The sequence below is a fragment of the Sapajus apella genome, unplaced genomic scaffold (assembly GCF_009761245.1).
Source record: "Sapajus apella isolate SASKATOON/1434 unplaced genomic scaffold, GSC_monkey_1.0 scaffold92, whole genome shotgun sequence".
In the NCBI taxonomy this organism is placed as follows: Eukaryota; Metazoa; Chordata; class Mammalia; order Primates; family Cebidae; genus Sapajus; species Sapajus apella.
In genome coordinates, this window is record NW_022437032.1 from 1,770,052 (window position 1) to 1,797,677 (window position 27,626).

At 39.9% G+C, this 27,626-nt stretch overlaps 1 protein-coding gene across 1 annotated transcript in view; it reads left to right on the forward strand.

Annotated features, from left to right (window-relative positions):
- Positions 1-415: 415 nt before the first annotated feature.
- Positions 416-27,626, forward strand: part of LOC116535141 (probable polypeptide N-acetylgalactosaminyltransferase 8) — a 48,472-nt gene continuing 21,261 nt past the window's right edge. Inside the window, exons 1-3 of the mRNA XM_032255950.1 lie at positions 416-2,614; positions 6,924-7,221; positions 25,669-25,835. Of these exons, the coding sequence (XP_032111841.1) occupies positions 2,389-2,614; positions 6,924-7,221; positions 25,669-25,835 (691 nt within the window). The 5' untranslated portion in view covers positions 416-2,388. The remainder of the gene's footprint in view (positions 2,615-6,923; positions 7,222-25,668; positions 25,836-27,626) is intronic.

A 27,626-nucleotide genomic window follows, 5' to 3' on the forward strand; every position in this document is an offset into this window, starting at 1 on the left:
TTTTGTTTTTGAGAAACGGTCTCACTCTGTTGCCCAGGCCGGAGTGCAGTGGCTCAATCATGGCTCGCTGCAGCGTTAACCTCCTAGGATCAGGTCACCTTCCCACCTTGGTATCCTGAGTAGCTGGGGCCACGGGCATGTGCCACCACGTCTGGCCGATTTTTGTATTTTTTGTAGATATGGTGTTTTACCATGTTGCTCAGGCTGGTCTTGAACTCCTGGGCTCAAGTGATCTGCCTGCCTCAGCCTCCCAAAGTGCTGGGATTGCAGGTGTGAGCCACCATGCCATCCCAATTTTTAAAAAAGAAAATGCTTTCTTTAATGTTTCTTAGTAGAAACAGGGTGTCACTATGTTGCCCAAGCTGGTCTAAACTCCTGGGATCAAACAATCTTCCTGCCTCAGCCTCCCAAAGTTCGGTGATTGCAGGCAAGAGCCGCCATGCCCGGCTGGTGTTGGTGTCCATTGATAGCCTCTTCTTATCCAAGCTGAGATTTTCCTGGTTGTATATACGACAAATGATTTTCTATTGCTTCTTGGACATTCTGAATATAACTTTATGAGACTCTGGATCCTACATACATCTGTTTTAGCAGATCTTTCATACACTGCTCTGGTGGGGAAAGGGAGATGTCATCTAGTTGCTACCAGGTGGGAGTGGAAGCCCAGGTTCCATGCTTAGCCTCCACTGACACTTGGTGGAAAGGGCTGCTTCATTAGTGATGGGTGACGGGGGGAGTTCAGATTCCCCACTGGCCTCTGCTGAAGCCACGCTGGCTGAAAAGGGGAGGGCCACTGTTCCTTTACTGACATCATGTGGGGACAATGATAAACATGCTGGCTCCCCAGGAGATCTTCACTAACCCCACCCTGGAGGGGAAAATGAGGGGTACAGGGGCACACCATCACAGCTGGGGTGAGGTTGGAAGTCTAGGTTCCCTGCGAGGCCTGTGGATGGGGTGGGCATGGCAGTGCAAGATTTTCAGTGGCATTTGGCTGGATTAGGACAGTTGTCTAAACATTTTCTGTCTTGCTAGGCTTCCCATTTCCTGTTTCTTTGGTTAGAGAAAGCAGCTTTTCCTTTGGGCTTTCATTGGCTGTGCCCATTGGTATTTGCAAGTTGTTGACTGCTCCCGCATCCAGCAACTTGGAACTAATTTCCTAATATATCCAGGATATCTGGAGATCTCTAGTCAGTCTGCCCTCTTCTCTCTACCTTTCAGAGTCTTCTTAGGTTTTTTTGTTTTTTTTTTTTAATATAATGTTTAGAGTTTTCCGTTGCCCTTGTGGGAAGGAACAGAGTTAAATGTATGTATTTCATCGTGTCTCAGAAGCAGAAGGGATCGTGCATTTTTCATGTGTTTTGAGTCTAATTTACAGGTGGGAGACTGGGAGACATTTTCTATCCCTGCAAAACAGAGGAACTGATTCCTTTTCATTTTGTTCATTTTCATCCTGTTTTTCCTAAAGCCACATTTCTTTCCTTTAGTCCACATGTCCACCTCAGCACATGTCACCATATGTTGTGTTTGAGACCTCGTAAATAGTCCAAAGAGCCAGGACACGGTGGAAGCTGTGATTTTGGAGGGATTGACAGTAGACTGAGAACTTTAAACTTTCAGCCTTGGGGAACAATTTTAAGTATTTATTCTAAATGATCATTAGGTGATTCGTCCAAAAGGTATCATAAGTGTGAGGTGTGGAGGCAAAGGAGTTACTAGAAGCTGGGGCAGAGTGGAAGCCCAGTGTGTGAAGTTGTGCAGGGGACAAGCAAAGGACAGAGACCAGTGAACCAGGGTCATCCCCTGAGGCTCAACCCCTGGGCACCGCCTCCAGCTCTTCTCCACCTGCTTCTAGGCAGTGAGGCCCCAAGAACAAGCAAGAAAGTCTCTCCTTAAGTTTGTGGAACAAGCATTTGTTGCACACCTACCATTATGTCCAAAGCTGTGTCGAGTTAGGTAAAAAGACATCTTAGATCTTTGCCGCCCTCTTATACCCACAGGACCAGATCTCACATGCCCTATTAGAGTCTCCCAGGTGTTTTTTTCAGGGAGAGAAAACATTAAAAATCAAACAAACATAGATATATAGAGAGAAAAGCCTCTCACCCGGGCAGCCTGAGCTGGCTGCAGGAGCAAGCATTCCTCTGACTTCTGAGACAGTACAAGGTGTGTCCAGGTGACTTATGTGTCGCTGGGCAGCTGCCACGCACACTCCTCCACCTGACGCTGCTCAGGGAGAAGCCAGGCAGCTATAATAGTGTTCCTGGCAGGAAAACATCTGGTCTAGCAGGCAGGGTGTCATTTGTGCAGCTGGGTGGAGACAAAGCTAGGCTGGTCCCGATTCTTAACCTGCACTGGGAGTGATGCACTCAGCCCCACAGGGAGTAGATGAGCCCCAGGCAGAAGATGTTTTGGAGAAAACTCCCCAAAGCCCTCTGCATTGGGCTGACTCTGGCCATTGCTGTCAATCTCATTCTGGTATTTTTTACTAAGGGGACTTTACAAAACCTGTTTATGGGTGGTCTCCACAGGGAGCTTCCTTTACCTCTGTCTGAGCGCCACGTGGCCGTGATAAAGAGACTCTCCCACTTGGAGGTGGAATTGCAGCATCTGAGTAAGTTTACAACACTAACCTGGAAGGGGTGTGTGTGTGTGTGTGTGCGTGAACATGTATGTGTGTGTGCATGTGTATGTGTGTGTGTGTTTAGGGGCACTTAGGAAAAAGGGGTGTGGAGGGAAAAATGGGTGAGACGTCACATTTTCATCTTAGTTGCTCATTGATTTCTGTGCCTTCAAGTGGGAGTTGAGTATTGAGAATGAGGTGAGTAGAAGTGGAAATTAGAGCAAGCAGTGTGTGGGAAGTGAGCATGCCTGTGTGTAAGCGTGTGTGGGCTTGTGCACATCATGTACATTCTGTCTCTTTGCCTGCATCTGTATACATGTATGCTGGCAAAGAGACAGAATAAGAATCCCAAGAACCTTAGGAATCTCTAGCACAGGCTGTTAAAGAGAGGTGGCAATCTCCGGGGCAAAGCCCTCACTTCCATTTTGCTGTGTGTTCCTATCGTGAACTAATGAGGACTTTGTTAGAGGACCTAAGATCGAATCCCGATATGCCATTGTGGTTGTGTGACTTTGAGCAAGTGCTTATCTCTCTGAGCCTCAGATTCCTGGTCTGTTAATGGAGATGACAACAATGATGATAGTTATCAACCTGACCTAACAGGTGATGAAATATATGCAGAAGGTGATCTGTAAACTGCTAGTGCCAAATTCTAACCTCTTCATTTAAAGTTAAGGGTAAGATTTCAACAAATTCTGGGGTCTGTTTGTGATTCCGGCTTACCATGGAACTCTAACGCCTCTGAATTTATTTGCCTGCACCTCCAACTCAAACAAGGGAAGCAGCAATTTCCCCCTGCTCCCCAGGTGACAGGGATCAAACACTGGAACCCCATGGAGAGGTGTTTTATGTGTGAGCAGGGATGTGTCTGCACATAGGGCTGAGTTGGGGAACGTGCCTTTTAAAATGAGAACTGAGCATTGTCAGGGTTCAGGGTGAGGCTGGGAGATGGGTGGAAAGAAAGGCAAGAAGAGAAAAGGGAGAGGAGCAATCAGGGAATGAGCAGGGAAAGTGAGAAGGGAGGTGAGAGAGGAGAAAAGAGCTGGGACAGGAAAGGAGCGGAGAAGTAAGAGAATCCAGGGAACGAGGGAGAAAGAGTTTGTATGGAGACAAGAAGAAAAAACGAGAAAGTGTCACGGGAGAGGAGGGAATAAAAGGAGAGAGAAGGAGGCCTAATGCACCCATAGCACCTCTACATCCTCCTCCATAAGCTTCATCATATTTTATTGTGATACAGTTTTCCAGAAAGCAAGTTTCATAAGGGCTGTTTCCATGAACGTCTCATTCACTACTCATTTCTATTCATACATAGAAGTTACATAAATGAATAAATGAAAGGGTGGGTCTAGGAAAGAGGGAAAAAGGCAGGCAGACAGGGATGACGGGAAGAGCGATACCGGGCAAGAGAGCAGAGGAAACAGGATTGTCAGCTCCACAAGCCCTGGCTTACCTGGGGGGGTTGGACATTGCCCATACAAATATGCTTGGTGCAGCTTCACCAGGAGAATGCCTGTCTGTGTACCTAGGTTGGTAACCCCAGCACCACCCTCACTACTTGGCAGAGCACCCAGACCACACCAGAACTCTCACCCTTTCCCAAGGCTCATTAGATTGGCCTGGCCTCCTCAAGCCATCAAATGGCAGGAGTTCTACCCAAAGCCCCGCTATTCTTTCCTTCAGCTAGGACACAGCGTGCCACCGGGAGCCAGCCAGAGCCATCTGGTTTAGCTCTCTTTCCTTCTTTGCATAGACCTTTCTTGTTATTCTTGGTGCTCCCACATTTTATTCGCTCTGAAATGATGTGATGTCAGAGACTCACTACCACCTGAGATGAATCTCAAAAAGTCTTCTAGGCCTTGCTTCTAGATCCCCAGTGCTCTTTTTTCCACAGAGCTTCCTGCAGCTAAAGCCTGTTTACCCTTCAACCTGTTTGCTCCTTGCCTCCAGGATTCCAGGAAGATTAAAGAAAATCATAAGTCAATAAGGATACTTGGTTGCATCATGCAAGCTAACCAGGGCAAAAGCAAACAATAATAATTATATCCCTATTGAGGGAGGGATCAATGACTCTAAGCCAGTTTTCTGGAATCTCTCCCAGGGTTCATAAAAGCCCTATCAGGGCAGTATCATTGGGTATGTCCCTTTTGGGGCTTGGAAGGTTTCAGTGTAAGTTATGGGGGTGTCTTAGTCACACTGTATTCATACTCCCAGATTATGCATTTCCTCAAATTGACTTTAGGATGTCCAGGTCCAAACCAGCTCCTACTGACAGCCATGAGTGAAAGAGAAAATCAGATACCCCCAAGGAAGAATGCAGAGGAGCTTAGAGGTAGGAAGAACCCATTACCACCCTGTGACCCCTGTGTGCTTAGGACAGAAAAGTATGAATGACGGTACTATTTCATCTGGGACACTGTAAACAGTATGCTCTCACTTCTTTTTTCTACCCGAGCAAATATGCATGGTGTTCACATGAGCCTCCTTTGACAGATCTACCATTTACTTTTTGCCCAAGTTTTTTGACTATCCTCTTTTGTCTTAACCTCTTCGAGAGTTGATTCTCTTTCTCCTTTTCCTTCTTTTTGGCCCAGTCTTACGTTACTTTACAAACATGTTCTCCCCCCAGTTATGGACTTACCTGCTTCCCTCTTGGGGGCCATATATGGATCTGAAATCCAGCCCACATTCTGCTTGCCAAGCCATGTGCTGTGGCATGAGATGCGTCTACCCAGAGAAAATTCACACAATGGGGCTGTCCCCTCACCAAGCTGGTGACCCTGAGTTGCAATCATCCAGAAAAGAAGAATGCCTTCTTCCAGCTTGTAGAAAGATGCTGGACCGACGAAAGTTGATCCTGTCAGTCTGGCTGAAGTTTAGTGTGGGTTTAGGGGAAGATTAGCAGGAACAAAGTCATGTCAGAATTCCTTGATCACCATTGTGGGATTTAGTGCCGAAGAATGTCATAATCACTAAACACTAAAATGGTTACTTTTTCTCTCTTTTTGCTGAGTTCACAGACTGAGCTTGAGGGAGTTCAAGGTGCATATGCTAAGACACTCCAGTACAAATCTTACTGGGTAGAAATGTGAGGTAAATAATAGATGACGTCATGGATCCTGGAGGATGTCTTCTGTGTAAAACGTCCTCTGCCTGGGTCTATCACTATCTGTTCATTCTTTTGCGTTAAGCGGTGTTTCTCAAATTAATGTGACAATTAGATTTATCTAGAGCAATTGTTACAAATACAGATTCTCAGGCTCTACCCCAGAACTGAGTCAGAATCTACAGGGGAGGCTTGGAATTCTGTATTTTTAACAAGCTTTTGAGGACATTCTTATGATCATGCAAGTTGGAAATTGCAAGACTAGGACAGCTCCAATTTTAAAGTTCCTCATAAATCAAACACATGAGAAGCCAGGGCATGGGTGGATGATGGTGGCAGTGGTTAGAGCAGATTTGCCTTTGTTAGACACTAAGGGTATAGTACGTGTTTCTTAAATTGTACTATAAAAAATTACTCTTTGGTTTTATTAAAAAGCAGATTCTTTTTTCTTTTCGAGACAGAGTCTCGCTCTATCACCAGGCTGGAGTGCAGTGGCGCCATCCTGGCTCACTGCAACTTCCGTTTTCCTGTTTCAAGAAATTCTCCTGCCTCAGCCTTCCAAGTAGCTGGGACTACAGGCGCACACTACCACGCCTGACTAATTTTTTGTATTTTTAGTAGAGACGGGGTTTCACCATGTTGGCTAGGATGGTCTCGATCTCTTGACATCATGATCCGCCCACCTCGGCCTCCCAAAGTGCTGGGATTACAGGCGTGAGCCACCGTGCCCGGCCAAAAAGCAGATTCTTGTAATTTCTCCTGTCTGCATTCCCACGTGACTCTCAGATTCTGATTTAGTGGATTTGGAGATTAGCCTGGGTATCCACATTTAAAAAAAATCGCAACGGATGATTCGATGTAAGTGGTTCTCAGGCCTCATTCTGAAAAAAATTAGCTGATTTTCCACCTATTTCTCAGATCATAGTGAGTCAGTTTTTCAAGGAGCTTTGAAGATGTGGGCTGGAGGAGTTTTGATGAGGCTAAAGGGAGAGATGTATCTAGTACATACTTTGCTGGGACAGCCTTGCAAGGCTGGACAAGTTCCCTGTTACATTACATCCTCTGAGACAAGAGCTTGTGAATTTTAAGATGTAGGGAGTAAATCATTTGAAGGAAATTAAGATGGAAAAGAATGCCCAGGTAACGGACAAGGGGCTGATATGTTTTCTTTCCCACCCCCATCCTCTTCATTTGCAGAAGAAAGTGTGAAATTGGCTCTGAGGCAACAAGAAAATGTGAACACCACACTGAAGAGGGCGAAAGATGAAGTACAACCTGTTCTAAAGGCAGTGGAAGCCACAATGAATGAGACAAAGAAGCACAAAACCCACGTGAAACTCTTCCCACACTCACAGCTTTTCAGGCAGTGGGGTGAGGATCTTTCTGAGGCCCAGCAGATAAAGGCCCAGGACCTTTTCCAGAGGTTTGGTTACAACGTGTACCTCAGCAACCAGCTGCCTCTCAATCGCACCATCCCGGACACTCGAGACGACAGGTGGGAGGAACCAGGTGTGGGCTTTCAGAGACCCCAGTTTGATTTGAGGATGAGCTTTGGGAGCAGTGAACATTGAAGGTTGGGGGAGTGAGGGATTGATGGGGAAGGGGTCGTGGCTGAGCAAAGTTCTGGTTTTTAATTCATTTTATAATGACAGCTCAGAGAAGATAACCGACTGATCCAAATATTTACAGACCCTTGGGAAAGAACAGAAATGTGAGAGGATCAGAGGTCCTTTTCAGCTCTGATCCAGAGAAACAGAGATAGGATTGGTCTAACTGATAATTTTACAGATGAGGAAACTGAAGCGGAGAAGGGATTTGTGCAAGTCACACCAAAGCCAGCAGCAATACCTCCTTCCCTAGGACTTTGCTCAAATTCTCTACTTGGATTCATTCCTCTTTGCTGGTAAATCTAATATGAAGAGCAGCTCCTCTCCTTCTTCAGTTTCCCTTTCCTATTGTTTTTCTCTTTCTCTTCCACCATCCTTCATAATTCCTTTTTAGAAACAGCTTTGTTGAGATATAATTCACATACCATGCAATGTGTCCATTTAAAGTGTACAATTTAATGGCTTTCAGTATATTCACAGAGTTGTTCACCATTCCCACAATCAATTTTAAAACATTTTCATGACTTTAGAAAGAAACTGCATTAGCAGGCCCTCCCCATTTGCCCATAACTTCCTCATCCCTAGGCAACCGCCACTAATCTGCTTTCTATCCCTATGGATTTGTCTATTCTGGAACTTTTGTATTAATGGAATCATATAATATGGAGTCTTTTGTGACTAATACTTTTTACTTATCACAATGTTGTCAAGTATCATTCACATTTTAACACATATCAAACATCATTCCTTTTTATTGTCAAGTAATATTTCATTGCTTGGATTATGCCACATTTCCTATCAGGCAATGAACATTTGAATTATTTCCACTTTTTGACTGCTATGAATACTGCTATGAACACTCATGCACATATAAGTTTTTGTGTGAACAAATATCTTCATTTCTTGTAGGTGTACCCTATGGGTGGAATTGCTGGGCCATATGATAATTCTGTGTTTAGCCTTTCAAAGAACTCCCAGGTGGTTTTCCAAAGTGATTTCATCATTTAACATTCCCTCAAGCAGTATATGAGCGTTCTGATTTTTCCATATACTCACTGACATTTGTATGTACGTATGCATGTATGTGTGTATTTATTTATTTATTTTGAGGCAGTGTCTTGCTCTGTCACCCAGGCTGGAGTGCAGTGGCATGATCTCAGCTTACTGTAACCTCTGCCTCCTGGGTTCAAGCAATTCTTCTGTCTCAGCCTCCCAAGTAGCTGGGACTACAGGCATGCGCCACCATGCCCGGCTAATTTATTTTTAGTAGAGATGGGGTTTCACCATATTGGCCAGGCTGGCCTCGAACTCCTGACCTCGTGATCCACCTGCCTTGGCCTCCCAAACTGCTGGGATTACAGATGTGAGTCACCGCGCTGGCCTTGTTATTATTTTTCTTTTTAAATATAGGCATCCTAGTGGATCTGAAGTGGTATCTCACTGTGATTTTGTTGTAAATTTCCCTGAGGCTTAATAATGTGGAACATCTTTCCATGTATATTGGCCATTTGTATGTCTTCGTTGGAGAAATGTCTATTTGAGGACTTTGTTTTTTTTTTTTTAATTGTCTTATTTATCTTTTTATTACTGAGTTGCAAAGTACTCTATATATTCTAGATACAAATTCCTAACAGAAATATGACTTGTTAATGTTTTCTTTCATTGGGTAGATTGTCTATTCACTTTCTTGATGGTCGTCTTTGAAACACAAGAGTTTTAAATCTTAATGATATCCAATTTATCTATTTTCTCTTTGGTTGCCTGTACTTTTGGTGTTATATCTAAGGGACCATTGCCTGGTACAAGGTTGCAAAGGTTTATACCCATATTTTCTTCTAAGAATTGTATAGTTTCAGTCTTAAATTTAGGTCTTTGGTCCATCTTAAATTAGTTTTTGTACATAATGTGAAAAAGAGGGTCTAACTTCATTGTTTTGTGTGTGGCTGTTCAGCGATCCTAGCACCTTTGTTGAATAGACTACTCTTCCACATCAGATTGTCTTGGCACCCTTGTTGAAATCAATTGGTGATAATGTAAGAGTTTATTTCTGGATATCAATCCTATTTCATTGCTGTATAGGCCTATCCTGATGCCAGGAACGCATTGTCTTGACAATTGTAATTTTGTAGTACATTTTGAAATTGAAACTGTGAGTCTTTCAACTTTCCTCTTCTTTCTCAAGACTGTTTGGTCTATTCTGGGACCTTGAATTTCCATATGAGTTTTAGGATTAGTTTGTCCATTTCTGCAAAGAAGCCAGCTGCAAAGAAACCAGCAGGATTTTGATAGGGATTTCATTAACTCTGTAGATCAAATTGTGGAGGACTGCATTTTAACAATTAGATCTTCCAATCCATGAATATGAGAAATCTTTCCATTTATTTTGGTCTTTAATTTCTTTCAACAATGTTTTGAGTTTTCAGAATATAGGTTTTTTCACTTCTTTTGTTAATTTTATTCCTAGGTATTTGTCTTTTTGATGCTATTAGAAATAAGACTTTTAAAAAATATTTTGACAAAATTATATATCTTATCATATAAAATATGATGTTTTGAAATATATACACATTGTGCAATGGCTAATATATATGCATTACCTCACAGTTATTTTCAGTGGGAATACTTAACATCTATTCTCTTAGCAATTTTCAAGAATACCACATATTGCTATTGACAATAGTTACCATGTTGTACAACAGATTTCTTGAACTTATTCCTCCTATATAACTGAAATTTGTATCCTTTAACCAACATCCTTCTAACCCCTCTTCACTCCAGCCCCCATCCTGGCTCCTGGTTACCACCAATCATTCTACTCTCTACTTCTACGAGTTCAATTATTTTAGGTTCCGTGTACAAGTGAGATCATGCAGTATTTGTATTTCTGTGCCTGGTTATTTCACTTAACATAATATCCTCCAGGTTTATCCATGTTGTCACAAAAGACAGGATTTCCTTCTTTTTATGGCTGAGTAGTATTCCATCTATTATGGAATAGTATTCCTCTGTCATGAATAATGCTCCAATGTAAATGGGAGTGCAGTCTTTCTTCAATATACTAATTCATCTCTTGTGGACGTATTCCCAGTATAGGATTGCTAGATCATACAGTAGTTCTCTCTTTAGCATTTGAGGAGCCTCTATACTGTTTTCCTTATTGGCTATACTAATTTACATTCCCCTAACCATGTGCAATGGTTCTCTTTTTTTTCAGATTATTGATAATACTTATCTTTTATTTTTTGATAGTAGCCATTCTAACAAGGGTGAGATGATAGGTCAATGTAAGTTTAATTTGCATCTCCCTGATGGTTAATGATATGGAACATTTTTTTCATAAATCTCTTGGCCATTTGTAGTCTTCTTTTGAAAAATGTTTCCTTAGGTCATTTGCTGATTTTTATTTTTCTTGTTATTGAGTTGTTTGTGTTCCTTATATATTTTGGATATTAACTCCTTATTAAATATATGATTTGCAAATATTTTCTCTCATTCTGTAGGTTGTCTCTTCATTCTTTTGATTGTTTTCTTTGCTGTGTAGATTTTTAGTCTGATGTACTCCTATTTGTCTATTTTTGATTTTGGTGCCTGTGGCTTTGGGTCTTATCCAATAAGTCATTTCCCAAACCAATGTCCTGGAAATTTTTCCCTATTTTCTTTCTAAGAGTTTTACAGTTTGGGGTTTTATGTTTAAGTCTTTAATCTAGTTTCACTTGGTGTGATGAGATAAGGGATCAGTATTATTCTTTTTAAATGTGGTTATTCAGTTTTCCCAACACGTTTTACTGAAGAGGCAGTCCTTTTTCCATTGGGGCTATTCACGATAATTTATGGTTTCATTTAGACATTTTAGAGTTGTTTTTTCTATCTGTAGAATTTTGATAGAGATTAAATACAACCTGCAGATCACTTTGGGAAGTATGAACATTTTAACAGTATTAATTATTCCAACCCATAAACCTGAGATAATTTTTCATTTATTTGTGTTTCTTTAATTTCATTTATGAGTATTTCATAGTTTTCATTGTAGAGATCTTTCACCTCGTTGGGTAAATGTATTCGTAAGTATTAAGTTTTGGTATAGCCATCCTATATAGAATTGGTTGCTTGATTTCCTTTTTTGATAGTTTGCTGTTGGTATATAGTAAAGCTAGTGATTTTTATATGTTGATTTTGCAACTTTACTGAATTTGTTTATTAGTGTTGATCATTTTTAGTGGGTTCCTTAGGGATTTATATATATAGATTATGCCATCTGCAAACAGGGACATTCTAACCTCTTTTCCAATTTTGATGCCTTTTTTTTCTTTCTCTTGCCTGATTGCTCTTGCTAGGACTTCCAGTAGCATGCCGAATAGAAATGTGAGAGTGGGCATTCTTGTCTTGTTCCTTACTTTAAGAGGAAACGTTTTCAATTTTTCCTTATTGACTATGATGTTAGCTGTGGGTTTGTCATATCATCTTTATGTGTTGAGGCACAATTCTTCTATACCTAATTAGTTGAGAGTTTTTATCATGAAAAAATGTTAAGTTTTTGTTAAGTGATTTTTCTGCATGTATTGAGATGATCATATGGCTTTTGTCCTTCATTCTGTTAACATGGTGTATTACATATACAGATTTGTGAATGTTGGACCATCTTTGTATCCCTGAAATAAAACTCACTGAATCATGGTAAATAATCTTTTAAATGTGTTGTTGAATTCAGTTTGCTGGTATTTTGATGAGGATTTTTGCATCAGCATTCATCAGGGATATTGGTCTGTAGTTTTCTTTTTCTTTTTTTTTTTTTTGTTTTTTTTGTAGTCTTCTTGTCTGGTTTTGTTATCGGGGTAACATTGGCTTTAACAAATCAGTTTGAAAGTATTCCCTACACTTTAATTTTTGGAAGAGTTAGAGAAGGATTGGTATTGTTAGTTCTCCTTTAAATGTTTGGTAGAATTCAGCAGTAAAGTCATCAGGTGCTGGGCTTATCTTTTTTTTTTGAAACCAAGTCTCGCTCTGCCGCCCAGGCTGGAGTACAGTGGCACAGTCAGTCTTGGCTCACTGCAACCTCCACCCCTCGGGTTCAAGCAATTCTCATGCCTCAGCCTTTTGAATAGCTGGGATTACAGGTGCCTGACACCATGCCCAGCTAACTAATCTTTGTATTTTTAGTAGAGATGGGATTTCACCCTGTTGGCCAAGCTGGTTTTGAACTCCTGACCTCAAGTGATCCACCTGCCTTGGTCTCCCAAAGTGCTTGTATTATAAGTGTGAGCCACTACACCCAGCCTCTATGCTTGTCTTTGATAGGAAATTTTTTATTGCCAATTCAATCTCCTTACTCATTATTGGTCTGTTCAGATTTTCTGTTTTTCATGATTCAATCTTGGTAGGTTGTATGTCTAATTATCTATTTCTTTCTTTTTTTTTTTTTTTTTTTTGAGACGGAGTTTTGCTCTCGTTACCCAGGCTGGAGTGCAATGGCGCGATCTCGGCTCACCGCAACTTCCGCCTCCTGGGTTCAGGCAATTCTCCTGCCTCAGCCTCCTGAGTAGCTGGGATTACAGGCACGCGCCACCATGCCCAGCTAATATTTTGTATTTTTAGTAGAGACGGGGTTTCACCATGTTGACCAGGATGGTCTCGATCCCTTGACCTCGTGATCCATCCGCCTCGGCCTCCCAAAGTGCGGGGATTACAGGCATGAGCCACCGCGCCTGGCTAATTATCTATTTCTTATGGGTTGTACAATTTGTTGATATTTAATTGTTCATAAGTCTCTTATGACCCTTTATATTTCAGTTGTATCATTTGTAATTTCTTCCTTTCATTTCTGATTTTATTTATTTGATTTTTCTTTTTTTCTTAGCCTAAAGAGTTGTCAATTTTGTTAATCTTCTCAAAAAGCCAAGTCTTAGTTTTATGAATATTTTCTATTTTTTACTCTCCATTGTATTTATATTTGCTCTGATCATTGTTACTTACTCCTTCGACTAACTTTAAACTTAGTTTGTTTTTAGTTTTCTAGTTCCTTGAGGTCAAATTGTTTGATATTATATGTAAAACAATTATACATATATATCTCAATTATATATATATATTGTTTGAGATATATAATCAAACAATATATATCAAACTATCAAACTATATATCAAACTATATATCAAATATTATTTGTGGTGTGTGTGTGTGTATATATATATATATATATACCACAAAAAATATATATATATCAAACAATTGTGTTTGATACATATATTTATATATATATCAATATATATAATATATATATTGATATATATATATTTGTGTGTGTGTGTGTGGTGTAGACATTTATTCTGTAAGCTTGACTCTTAGAACTGCTTTTGCTGTATCCCGTGAGTTTTGATAGGTTTGTTTTTATTTGTTCAATAATCTTTTTAATTTCCTTTTTATTTACTTCATTGACCCATTGGTTTTTCCAGAACACGTTATTTAATTTTTATGTATTTATAAATTATTCCAAATTCTTCCTGTTATTGATTTCTAGCTTCATACCACTGTGGTCAGAAAAGATATTTGATATGGTTTCAGTTTTCTTAAATTTGTTAAGACTTGTTTTGTGACCTAACGTATGATCTATCCTAGAGAATGTTCCTTGTGCACATGAGCAGAATGTGTATTCTGTTGTGGTTATTGGAATGCTCTGTATATGTTTGCCAGTCTATTTGGTTTAGAGTGTAGTTTAAGTCTGATGTTTCCATATTGATTTTCTGCCTGCATAATATTCCCATTGCTGAAAGTGGGATATTAAGGTTCCCACTATTACTGTATATTTTAAATGTGTTAACATTTGCTTTTTATGTATTAGGTGCTCCAATGTTGGTTGTGTATATATTCTCTTGCCAAATTAATCCCAGTATCATTATTAATGATGTTCTTTGTCATGTTTTACAGTTTTTGACTTAAAGTCTACTTTATATAAGCATAGGTATTCCTAATTGCTTTTGGTTTTCATTTGCATGGAATCTCTTTTTCCATCCCTTCACTTGCAATCTAGGTATGACTTTAATGCTGAATTGGGTTTCTTGTAAGCAGCTTATCGTTGGGTCTTGTTTTCTTATCTATTTCACCACTCTATGTCTTTCGATTAAATAAAACCCACTTACATTCAAAGAAGTTATTGACAGGTAAGGACTTCCTACTGCTATTTTGTTAATTGTTTGTCTGGTTGTCTTTATTAGATCATTTGTTCTTTTCTTTCTTGCCATTGTCCTTTGGGATTAAGCTGTTTTCTCTAGCGGTGTGCTTTGATTCTTTACTTTTTGTTCTTTGTGTATCAATAAGTTTTTGCTTTGTGCTTACCATGAAGCTTACAAAAAGCATATTATAAATCTAACAAACTTTTTTTTTTTTTTTTGAGATGGAGTCTCACTCTGTCACCCAGGCTGGAGTGCAGTGGTGTGATCTCACTCACTGCAGCCTCTGCCTCCCGTGTTCAAGCAATTCTCCTGCCTCAGCCTCCTGATTAGCTGGGACTACAGGTACATGCTGCCACATCTGGCTAATTTTTTTTTTTTTTTGTAGTTTTAGTAGAGACGGGATTTCACCATGTTGCCCAGGATAGTCTTCATCCCCTGACCTCATGATACACCTGCCTCAGCCTCCTAAAGTGCTGGGATTATAGGTGTGAACAACTGTACCTGGCCAATAAACTATTTTAAGCTGACAGCAACTTAACTTTGATTGCAAAGAATCTCTACACTTTTACTCCACCCCCCCATTTTAAATTTTTAATGTCATCATTTACATCTTACCAAATTATTAGAGCTATTATTATTTTAATAGTTTTATCTTTTAATCTTCATATTAAAGATGTAAGTGACTTATACACCATGATTACAATATTAGAGTATTCTGAATTTGTGTATTTACTTTTATGAGCAAGTTTTATAGATTCATAAGTTTTCATATTACTAATTAGCATCCTTTTCTTTCAGCTTGAAAAACTCCCTTTAGCATTTGTTGTAATCCTAATCTGGTGGTAATTAACCCCCTCAGCTTTTGTTTGTATCTATCCTTCATTGTGGACAGCTTTTCTGGGTGCATACAATTTTCTTGGTTGACAGGTGTTTTTCTCCTTAATCATGTTTTGCTATTATTTATTTAAATAGACTTTCTACCGCTTTACCTTTTTCTTCTCTTTTTTTGAAATGTACAATGCAAATATTTGCTCTTTTGATGCTATTCCATAAATTCAATGAGCCTTCTTTATTTTGTATCTTTTATCATTATAAAATGTTATCCTTTAGTGCTAGTAACATTTTGGTTTTAATATCCATTTTGTTTGATATTAGTATAGCCAGTCTATTTTTCTTATAGTTGCTGTTTACATGACGTGTTTTATCATTTTCTACCCTTTTACTTTCAACCTATTCGTTTTTTTCAGTCTAAAGTATGGTTCCTATAGATAACATATAGTTGGATATTTTTTAAAAAATGCTATCTGTTATGTTACTCTACCTATTTTCTACTTTTTGATTGGATTATTTAATTTGTTCACATTTAATGTTTTATTGATATACTTGAATTTGTCTGCTGTTCTAACTAGTGTCTCATGCCATTTCCCTCTATTCATCTTTTACTTTTACTTTATTCCCATTAAGTGAATGTTTTCTATAGCTGTGTAATTCTTTTAATGATTTTTCATTATATTTTTTGAAAAACTTTTAGTGGTTGTTTTAGGGCTTATCACATACATCTTAACTCATCAGAATCTGCTTCAAGTTATATTAACTTAATTTCAATGAGATATAACAAAGTTATTCACATATTGCTCTACTTGCTCTTTCTTTTACTATTATTATTACAAGTTACATATATGGGTGGTAAAACTCCAAAATACATTATAATTATATAATTTTATGTCTATTAAAGAAAATGGGAAAAAGGAGAGGAAATATTAATTATAGAGTTTATTATATTCACCTTCTTATTGAATATGTCTGTTTCTGTACATTCGTTCCTGTGGACTCATTTTATTATCTGGTGTCATTTCTTTAACACAGCTTTGTCCCCATTCACCTTTGTGCTGTAATTGCCAAATATATTACATTACAATGTTATTGGCTAAATTATACAATTATATAGAAATTGCTTTATGCAACTGCTTTTTGCTTTTTAAATTAAGAGAAGAAAAGAGAAAGATATGTAGCTATACTGTCTTTTAGTAATTACATAATTACCTTTGCTGATATTTGTGTGTGTGTGTATTTGAATTACTGCCTAAGATCACTTGCTTTCAGCCTAAAGAGATTAGTATTTCTTGTAAGGTGGGTCTGCTAGCAACAAATAAATTCTCTTAGCATTTGTTTATCTCTCAAAGTGTTTATTTGAAAGATATAAGATAAAAAATGCTTGGTTGACAGTTTTATTTTTCTTCTGCCACATTTTCCATATGCCATCCCATTGCTTTCTAACCTCTGTTGTTTCTGATGAGATATCAACTGTTCATCTTACTGGGGTTCCCTTGCGTGTGATAAGTCATTTTTTCTTTTGTTTCTTTTAAAATTTTCTTTTTATTTTTGGCTCTAAACATTTTGATTATGATAGGCCTGGGTGTGTATCTCTGCATTTATTCTACTTGGAATTCATTCAGTTTCTTGGGCATGCCTCAAAAATCTTTGAGTATGAATATTTCTTTTGGGGTTATAAACTGTATCATAAATTGCAGCCTCTGAATACTAAGGTCTTATAGTTGAAGTGAGCAGACATCAAGTGAATAAGAAATTGTGACCAAGCTATTATAAATTGCTTTCTCTCTGTACTTTTAACCATCAGATAAAAGAATCCACATTCAAGATTTGACCTGTGACTGAAAGAGTGCATGGCAGTGGCCCAATGTATGGTTTGACTGATGAATTGGTACTCTCCACCACATCACTCTGAAAATGATTCTCTCGCATCCCTGATTCTTTGAATTAGGAGGGAGTAGGAAGGCATTAAATGGAGAAGAGAAAACTACTTACTTACCAAGGCCCCATTTATTTCAACATGTAGATTGCTTTACCTTGGATGTTCTGCCCTAAGGTGTTTAGAGGAATCTTTAACTTAATCAGCTTGTGAAAGAAATGGTGAAACATTTCATCTTTCATGCCAACTCCAATTAACTGGTAGTGACTACCTGGAGTATTATAAGGGGAAGACTTTTGAATCTATATGGTCAAAGACATAAGTGCTGTGATCTGTTAGCAATGCCTGCCATACTCAAGGAAGGGGGAATGGCGGCAATTGTGTCAGTATTTGCTACTTGTGACCTGGGAGGCAAGTAGGACCTGATATATTTTCTCCAGGGTCCACTGTATAATTTAAGTCTCTAGGCATGAGGATAATATGCTGGGATCAATTGGTAACTGAAGCTGCTTTGTTCTTAATTTTAGAGCATTTAGGTTTAATTCCATAGAGACTAATTCATAAAACTGCTTCTCAAAAAGTTTTACTATGATGAAAAATATATATAAATCAAGCGCCCATATATACCTTAATACTGTCTGAGTGACATCTGATACTTACAAACGAAGAGAGAACCTGTCTTCCCTGATGCCCATAAAAAAATCCATGTGGCTCAGACACACAGAATTCAGAGCTAAAGCATTCTGGAAACCATCATGGTTTGAATACTACAGATAGATAACTCCATCCACTTTCTCTGAGAAATAAATCATTTAGTGAATGAAAACTGTCACATAGAATCTTGAATTTGCCTAGGCATTGTATGCTATTTAGTCCAGCTTCCTGCCAAGTGAGTTGCCAAAGCAATTGTAGTTCCTGGGTTTCCTCAGCCTTCTGGATAGCTGTTTGATATCAGAAAGGTGCCAGCCCTGGCAGTTCTCATGTTGTCATGTCCTCTCTCTACCTCTCAGAGATGAAAGAAAGGCTTCTCAGGAGAGCGTTCTATGTAGTTGGAAAATGAGCCAGTCACTTAATAGAATTTGAATAGATATAAAATACCAACAAATGATTAAACAATTAAACACACAAAAGGTACAGCTTCAATAATAAGTTTCTAATAGGGAGCCCATCTGCTGTAAACAGGACCACCTACACAATTTGCAGAGCCCAGTGCAAAATGAAAATAAGGGACCATTGTTAAAAAATAATTAAGAATTTCAAGATGATAATAGTAATGAATTAAATCAATGGGGGAGACCTACATTCGGGCTCCTGTGTGACTGCACGGGTTGCATGCCATGAAGCTGGCCCTCCCAATGTAATATATATATATATATCCTCATATTGGGATTTTCTAAGGCAAATTATGTGGCTGGCATAATTCACCTTAGAAAATCCCGGCCGGGCGCGGTGGCTCACGCCTGTAATCCCAGCACTTTGGGAGGCCGAGGTGGGTGGATCACGAGGTCAAGAGATCGAGACCATCCTGGTCAACATGGTGAAACCCCGTCTCTACTAAAACTACAAAAAAAAAATTAGCTGGGCATGGTGGCGCGTGCCTGTAATCCCAGCTACTCAGGAGGCTGAGGCAGGAGAATTGCCTGAACCCAGGAGGCGGAGGTTGCGGTGAGCCAAGATTGCGCCATTGCACTCCAGCCTGGGTAACAAGAGCGAAACTCCGTCTCAAAAAAAAAAAAAAAAGAAAATCCCAATGTAAGAATACATATCTTGCAATTCGTTAAAGCCTGTTTGCATATAAACGAATTAGTTTATGTGTTCCACACAACAACAGGTTCAAGGCAAAATTGTGATATGAATGAAGTTTATCTTTCCAGCTGTAACACGTAGAACTTACCTTATCTACTTCTACCATTGTTCTCTCCTATTACTTGAGGTGGTACACTGTGATTCTCTCCTGGGAGGAGTGGCTAGAGATCTGTTCCTTTAGATGTCATCCAACCAACAAATACTTTTTCAGTATCTTCTGCTGCACTGTTCCAGATGATAGCTACTAGTCACATATGGTTACTTAAATGTAAATTAATTAAAATTAAATTAAGCATTTAGTTTTTTGTTACATTAGCCAGATTATAAGTGCTTGATAGGCACACCTGGCTACTAGCTATCATTACGTATAGGATAGATACAAAACATTTCATCATTGCAGAAAATTCTACTGGACAGTGTTGCTCTGCACATTCCAGCTCAGGTACTGGTGATGAAGCGGGGAGGGAAAGATTGTTCTTTTGGAACCAAAGGAGCCACATTTCCTACCTCTTTTGGTTGATATACAGTGGGTAAGAAAATGCGGGTATGGATAAGAGAAGTGTCATGAAAGCATTTAGAATATAGCCAAGAATATGCAAAAGATGGACAGGAAACAGTGGAGGAAAGAAAATCTGAAGTCACTGATGTGATTATGTGAATTAGAGGAAAGAGAAGTTCAGCAGAATTTTAATCAGTCTTCAATTTAACATTATCACCTGTTCTTACTCTCAACCGAATACAGATTTCTTATATAACCATCTTGTACCTGACATTAGGAACTGCCACTAGGCTTTAAAGAATTTAAAGCTCATCTCTTCCAGGCTCCTCTGCCTGTGCTTTAAATATTGATTATCCTTGGGCTTTAGTCCAAGGCTCCCTTCTGCTGGTAGGTAAGGTGATTTTATCCACTTACTAATTCACCACTTACATGGCAATGACTCCCAAATCCACAGGACTGTAATCCAGACTGTTCCTCTGAGGGTCCAGGGCCATGTATGCAGTGACCTGCCAGGGAATTCCATGGTGTGACTCAGAAGCATCTCAGACTCCACATGGCCAAACCTAAGTTTATCCATTTCTTTTTCTCCTCTGATTGCCCCTAGCTCAGTGAATGTTGCCATTGTCCAAGTAATAATGACAACAAGAACAATAATAGCCACCAAAGTAGTAAGAATAGCAGATAACCTTTATGGAGCTTCTTTTATTCTGAGCACTTCTGCACATTACCACAATTGAACCTCATAATAATGCTGTGATGTGAGGATTACTACTATTATTACTACTACTATTACTACTACTATTACTACTATTACTGCTACTATTACTACTACTATTACTACTATTACTACCACCACCCTCACCATTTTACAAATAAGAAAAGGAAGAGAAGCACAAAAAGATCATGCAGATAGAAAGTGACAGGTTCAACTCGAGTGAATACAGGTCTTTCTGGAGACTCTGCTTCTACTCTTCCATACTGCACTACACTCTTACAGCATTGGCATCGCTTGGGAGCCTGGAGGAAATTCAGGATCACGGACCCTGCTCAGATCTACTGATGAGAGTCTGCCCTTTAACAAGATCCCCAAGTGATTTGTGTGCTGGTGTTGTTAGAATCTGAGAAGCATTGTGATCTAGTGTTGCCCCTCCAACTTCCACCTGCCCACCACATTTGAGTAATGAGTGATGAGGAAATCAGATTGAAAGTATCTTCCTTTCACTCCTTTCTTTCTCCACGGTAGGCCTTAGGTGAGGTCTTCATACCTTCCCACCCTATTATGGTGTTCACATGTGGCTGATTACTTTCTGTTGTCCTCACGGCAGCCAGAATGGTTTCTTTAAAATGATGATGTGATCATACCAACCCTTTGCTTAAAATCCTTTAGTCCAGGCCCTGCGTGGTGGCTGACACCTATAATTCCAGCACTTTAGATGGCCAAGGTGGGTGGATCACTTGAGGTCTGGTGTTCAAGACCAGCCTGGCCAACATGGTGAAACCCTGTCTTTACTAAAAATACAAAAATTAGCTGGGTGCAATGGTGCACACCTGTAATCCTAGCTACTCGGGAGGCTGAGGCAGGAGAATCGCTTGACCCAGGAGGTGGAGGTTGCAGTGAGCCGAGATCGCACCACTGCGGTCCAACCTGGGTGACAGGGAGACTCTGTCTCAGAAAAAAAATCTTTTAGTTCCTCTAGGGTAAAGTCCATCTTCCTAGCTTCCAATGTTCAGTCCCTCTAGTCTGTCCAGCCTCATATCTCTTGGCTCTACTACTAAGCAGGGCAGCTCTCCAAGGACTGTGTTCTTTTGTGTCCCTGGCATTCACCTGCATTTTGGCTTTAGCCTAAAATCCCCTTGCAGTTTCAGAGGTGCAATTCAAATGCCTACCAACATCCATGATGTGAGAGTTTTGGGTGAGGGCGATGGTGAATGGGTAAACAGCGAGCTACACTGTGAGTAACTGCAGCAACCCTGGCTCTGGACAGAGCAGGGGCTATCTGCTGGAAAAGCGGTTGCAGTGAGATAAATTTTTTGTTTGTCAGAGAGATAAGAAATCTGGATTCGTATGTTGGCAGCTACTTTAAGTTTGTTTAAAAAAATGTGTAGATTGAGGCTTCCTTCCAGAGCGGCAAAGTGTTGAGTGCAACATTTTCTTTCCCTAGCAAAACAACTATTTGACTGGATAAAATTATAATTATTTAAATTTTTTTACAAACTGTCCTAAGGGAATATGCAAATGGAAAAACGTTCTTTCAAGAAAATCTACTAAATATCCTTAAGAACAGCAGGAGTCTGTGGTATTGCAGCTATGACTTGTTCCCCCCACCCACCCCCACACTGTCTTACGGAAACTACTCACGGTTCTCTGCTCTGAGTGGCTGTGGTCAGGAAGGGGGCTCCCTGTCTCTGCAGGTCCTAGCATCCACAGGTCCTTGGCATCACCCCAGGAAGGGCAGGCCACCCACATTTCACGCCTTCTCCTTCCTCCACTAGGAATGCAAAAGCTTTATTCCTAGTGGAGGGGATTGAGAGAGACAATTGTGACTTCTTTTTTCCACTTTGCCTCTACTCATAGGGTGAAATTTCAATTCCAGGTGCATGGGTCCAAGAACACTGGGCTCCAGTTGCCCCTTCCCCAGCTTGCTGGCAGAGTGGAAGTTCCATACCAGAACGCACAAGCTAAGGCCAGGACCTCCTTCCCTCCAGCCCACGTCTACTTGTAGAGCAGGGTGTCATTCTAAAAGTGGGCTTCTGTCTCCACTTCCAGCTCCTGTGCAGTGGTGCAGAAGTTCTGTTAAGGAGGAAAGACAGGATGAAAACCTCCCCAGCTCTACTTTAGGGACTGACCTTATTTGGAACAGATGATAAAGAATTCCACGCCCAATGGTGTTGTCTGAAACAATAGAGATCTTGGGGGAGAAAATTAGAGTATGCTCATAGCTCCATAATACTGATAGCAACAAGCAAAATGGCAGAACAACCAGAAATTTCACAGGAAGAATCAGGGAAAAGGACTGCCAAAAGAGTCCCCCTTGGACGACACTCATTTCTGGGTGACCTAGAAGTTTGTGTGCAAGCACCAGACTGAACTTGCTCAGGAACAGCAAGAGTAGAATGAGGGGAAGACTGAAAACCATTTGCTAGCCAGAACACAGATCCATCAGCAAACAGCTGAAGCCTCACTGGCACTAGGGGCTTAAGCCCAACTTCTGAACAAATACTGCTTGAACAATAAACTGCTCTGACTCAGAGGCAACTACTAGGAAGTCAGGATTAAAAATAAAATTATGCACATCCCTGGTAATCTGGAAGACTATGTGCATATCCATGGCTGTGCTCTTTTAGGAGTTATCACAGAGAAAAAATCCAAGCTACCAGTATGTGGGTCAAACTGTAAACTCCCTGAACTGTGATCACAGCCTCCATGCCACATATATCCAAAAATCTAATCAACCAAGGAGTTTTAAATCCAATCTCTGATGAGTAAGTGGCTTATGATGATCTAGAAGCAAACCCCAGGGACCCAGGCTAAAAGAGAAAAACAAGGAAAAAAAAAAAAAAAGATCAAGATCATGAGCATTAAAGGCTGAACACTGCAGGAGAAATATTTTGTAGACTTTGCAAATTAGTTCAGCCAAGTCACTAACTGAATAAATGAACCACCAAGCAAATTACAATGACATCTACTCCTCGGTTATATACACAGCTACTAGGCACTTTGTCTAAAATAATAAATTTTAATAAGAAATTATGAGACATACGAAGATACAGGAAAGAGTAATAACTCATGCACGAAATAAAACAAAGCAACGACTTTAGAAGGGGCCCAGATATTGGACTTAGATGATAATGACTTCAAAGCCGTCATTATAAATATATTCAAAGAACTAAAGTTAGCCATGTCTGAAGCATTAAAGGAAGGTTATAATGACAATGTCTCATGAAATAGAAATTATCAATAAAAACTTTTATAAAAAGATGCCAAATGATCATTCTAAAATTGAAAAGTACAGTAATAAAAATGAGGAGTTTGACTTTCATTTTCTGCTGTGGCTTTTAAGGAGCTTAGAAGTCCCTACTCTATGCTAATAACAAGTAAAAAGCTGAAAAAAATGGAAAAATAAACTCTTCTCAGGTCTCTTAAAGAAGTGACATTGGAGGGCAAAGTGCTCCCCCCAGAATTGGAGAGACAGACAGGTGGATACAGAGACTCACAACTTTACCACAGCAGAAGCTATGGGAACCAGTGCTAGGATAGGAAAACCTGAACTGAAAATTGATGAACTGAGAACAAGTCTGAGAATTAAACACTCTGCGGAGACCCAGTCACAGGGACTCCTACATTTGTGTACATTTTCCCTCCAGGACCTGTACCAGATCCTCACAGTAAATATCAGAAAAATCTCTTCCTGCCTCTGGGAGGGAGAGGGGAAGAGGTGAAAAGGAACCATTTTGAAATTTGCGAGAGTATTCTGTTGTTCTTAACAAGGTCTGCCTGAAAGAGAAACTATCTTGCCAGAGCCCAAGCTGCTGGGGTTTTATGATAGCCTAACTGCTGTGGTTTGAATGCTTGTCCTCTCTGAAAATCATATTAGAATTTATTTGCCATTGCAATAGTATTGGGAAGTGGGACATTGAAGAGGTATTTAGGTCATGAAGGCTCTGCTCTTGTGAATGGGCTAATGTAATGCTCTTACCACTTCATTATCATGAGAGCGAGTTTGTTTTCATGGGACTGGGTTCTTGTTCTTTTCATCCTTCTATTTGCTCCTTCTGCCATGTGATGCGTTTCACCGTGTTATAATGCAGTATGAAGGCCCTCACCAGACGCCAGCACCTTGATATTAGACTTATTAGCCTCAAGAACCATGAGCCAATAAATTTCATGTTCATTACAAGTTATCCAGTCTCAGGTATACTGTTACAGCTGCACAAAACGGACTAAGACACTAACCTACCTGGGAGAAGGGGAATATTCAACTCCAGCCTCCTTTAGCTTTCTACATGGTGAAAGGAAAACACCCAACTTTAGCTCCCTGTACCCTGTTACACAGGGAAAAGGAAATATACACTTAAAGTTATGATCAAGTGATTGTTGACAAGGGCAGCAAGACAATGCAATGGGAGAGAGAATAGTCTCTTCAACAAATGGGTGCTCGGACAAGTGGATATCTAGATGAAAAATAATGAAGTTGGATCCCTCTTCACACCATACGCCAATATTAACACAAAATGGTCATAGATATAAATATAAGAGATAAAACTATAAAACTCTTAGCAAAACAAAAACAAAAACAAAAAACCAGCAAATCTTGAGAGACAGTGGGTTGGCAAGAGTTTCTTAGATATGACACCAAAAGCATAAGTGAAACAAAATTGAAAAGTTGAACTTTATCAAAATTTTGTTTTTGCTGCAAATAATACCATCAAGAAAGTGAAAAGACTGCCCATGGAGTGGGAGAAAATATTTGCAAACCCTACGTCTGATAAGAAATGTAGAATATATAGAGTGCTCATAAAACTCAATGATAAATTAAAAATGGGCAAAGATATAGAAGAAAACTTTTGGAGCTGATAGGTAAGTTTATTACCTTTATAATGGTATTGTGGGTACGTGCATATGTGCAGTTTTTGTGTATCAAACCCCAATAAAGCTATAAAATGTCTAAACCAGTGCCTAGCATATGGTAAGCATTTAATAAATGTAGGCTGGGATTTTAAAAAATGTGTTAAGCACAATTCTCTGAGCAGTTTGCCACCTGTCTCTGGTGGTGAAGTAGGTGGTTGTGTCCAAGTGGCTGGAACCTGATAACATGGGAGAAGGGCCGTGGCGATGACAGGAAGAAAGCTGCTAGCAAGGAAACTAATCCGGGCGTGGAAGAGGAACGGGAATTCCTTTTGAACTGTGTTGAATGTTCAAATGGAAACATCTAGTAAAGATTAATACAAGATGGTTTGTCCTCATAGCAGAAGAATTTTGCATGAATGAATATAAAATCTTGCTACTGTGGTAAACCACTAAGAGTTTTGCTTTCCAGTGAATTTGAGAGGGGGATGAATTGGTTGATGTAACATCACACAGAGTGAAGGGAAAGATTGGATAGCAGTGTTTCCGTAATTTAAAAAATGTGGTTATAAAAATGATCTCTTATAGGTGTCTTCAGAAGACGTATCCTTCCCAACTCCCATCCCTCAGTGTCATTCTCATATTCATGGATGAAGCTCTGTCCATTATACAGCGGGCCATCACCAGTATTATCAACCGGACACCATCTCGATTGTTGAAGGAAATAATCTTGGTGGATGATTTCAGCTCAAATGGTGAGCAACGTGATAAAGAATAATTGTCAAAATCGTCGCTTGTCAACTGTGCTTGGCTGGAAAGAGGTTTGGCTTAGAGTTTAGGACACCCTGGGCTTCTCTTGCAGGGAAAATAAAAAGATCATTAGTTGAGGGTCTGTTTGTGCTAGCCACATTTAATCTTCACAAAGTCAAGACAGAGGAAAGTTATCTCAGTTACACAGATGAGGAAAATAAGACTTTGAGAGATACACAGCGTGCTTAAATTGGACTGCAGGCCAGTGGCAGAGCTGGGAGTTAGGCCAGGACTGTGTGCCTCTAAATCTACTTGCGCCCCTCCCAGTCACCACAAAGGAGCCTGTGGGGTGAAACAGAGTCTAGAGGAGGACCCTAGATGCCAGGAGGGGACTTAGAGTTGCTCCTTGTGAGGAAGAGACCATTCTTCCTGGATCACTAAACTTGGAGAAAAGAGAGCTTTGGGTGCTGACTCTTCAAAGTGGCAACAGCGCTTGCCCAGAGGGTGACCCCTGCCCTGAGTCTAGCCCACCCAGGGAAGAGACGTGGAAGACGGTGGACCTGAGTCCTCACTTTCTGAGTTCATAATCCCGGCTTCTCCTTTGTAAGTGTTATGTCCTTGGGTAACTCAACGTCTTCATGCTCTGGTTTTCTTATACACAAAATATGAATGTTTATAATAACTGTTTTATGAACTAAAGTGAGAATTAAATGATATAATCATGGCAGCTAACATTGCTTGTTCTAAGCACCTTACATGTGTTAACTGTTTTAATCATTACAACAACCCTATGAGGAAGGAACCACTTTTTGACCCATTATACAGATGCACAAAACTAAGGCATGGACTGATCAAGGAACTCGTTCAGTATCCCGCAGATGGTAAGTGACAGAATTGAGATTTGACCATAAACTTCAGAGTCCTGAGCCCTAGTTCTAATCACTATGTTCCTTTTATAATACATGAATTATGGGGGGGGTGGCTCAGTGGCTCACACCTGTAATCCAGCACTTTGGGAGGCTGAGGCAGGTGGATCACGAGGTTTGAGACTGGTCTGACCAACATGCTGAAACCCCATCTCTACTAAAAATATAAAAATTAGCCGGTGTGGTGCTGTGCACCTGTAGTCCCAGCTACTCGGGAGGCTCAGGCAGGAGAATTGCTTTAACCTAAGAGGCAGAAGTTGCAGTGAGCCTTGAGTGCACCATTGCACTCCAGCCTGGGTAACAGAGCGAGACTCCATCTCAAACAAAAACAAAAGCATGAATTATGTAAAGCATTTAGCATTTAGCACATGGTAGCCTCTCGGCAAGTGTTGGCTCTTAGTTTTATTGATTTTGCGCAACGAATAAAAGAGAGCAGAGTTAAGTTACGAAAACTTAGAGGTTTGGGCTAGCAGTAAGGAAAAATTTTCTGACTATAAGGGCTATGAAGTGGCAGCTCCTTGGAGGCAGATTATGTTCCTTTTCTGGGGATCTATAAGTACAAGATAGGTTATTGTACCTTCAACCTGTCTCTCAGGAGAGAGAGCAAACAGAATGATTGCTTAAACTTTCCTTTTTAGACTTCCACACTAAAAATACTTACCTTCATCCTTTGCATACCTTCCTCTCTTGTACTTCCAATGTAACTAAACAAAAAATAAGAAGGTACAATTCTTAGAATAAAATTCCACTGAAAACCAGAGAAAAGAGACAGATTTCATTCATTTCTGGGCATGGAGACTGTTAGCAAGTTGCACACCTGGTTTTCCGAGCCAAAAATAGGAGCTTGATTAGAAAGACCTCTGCCCTGGG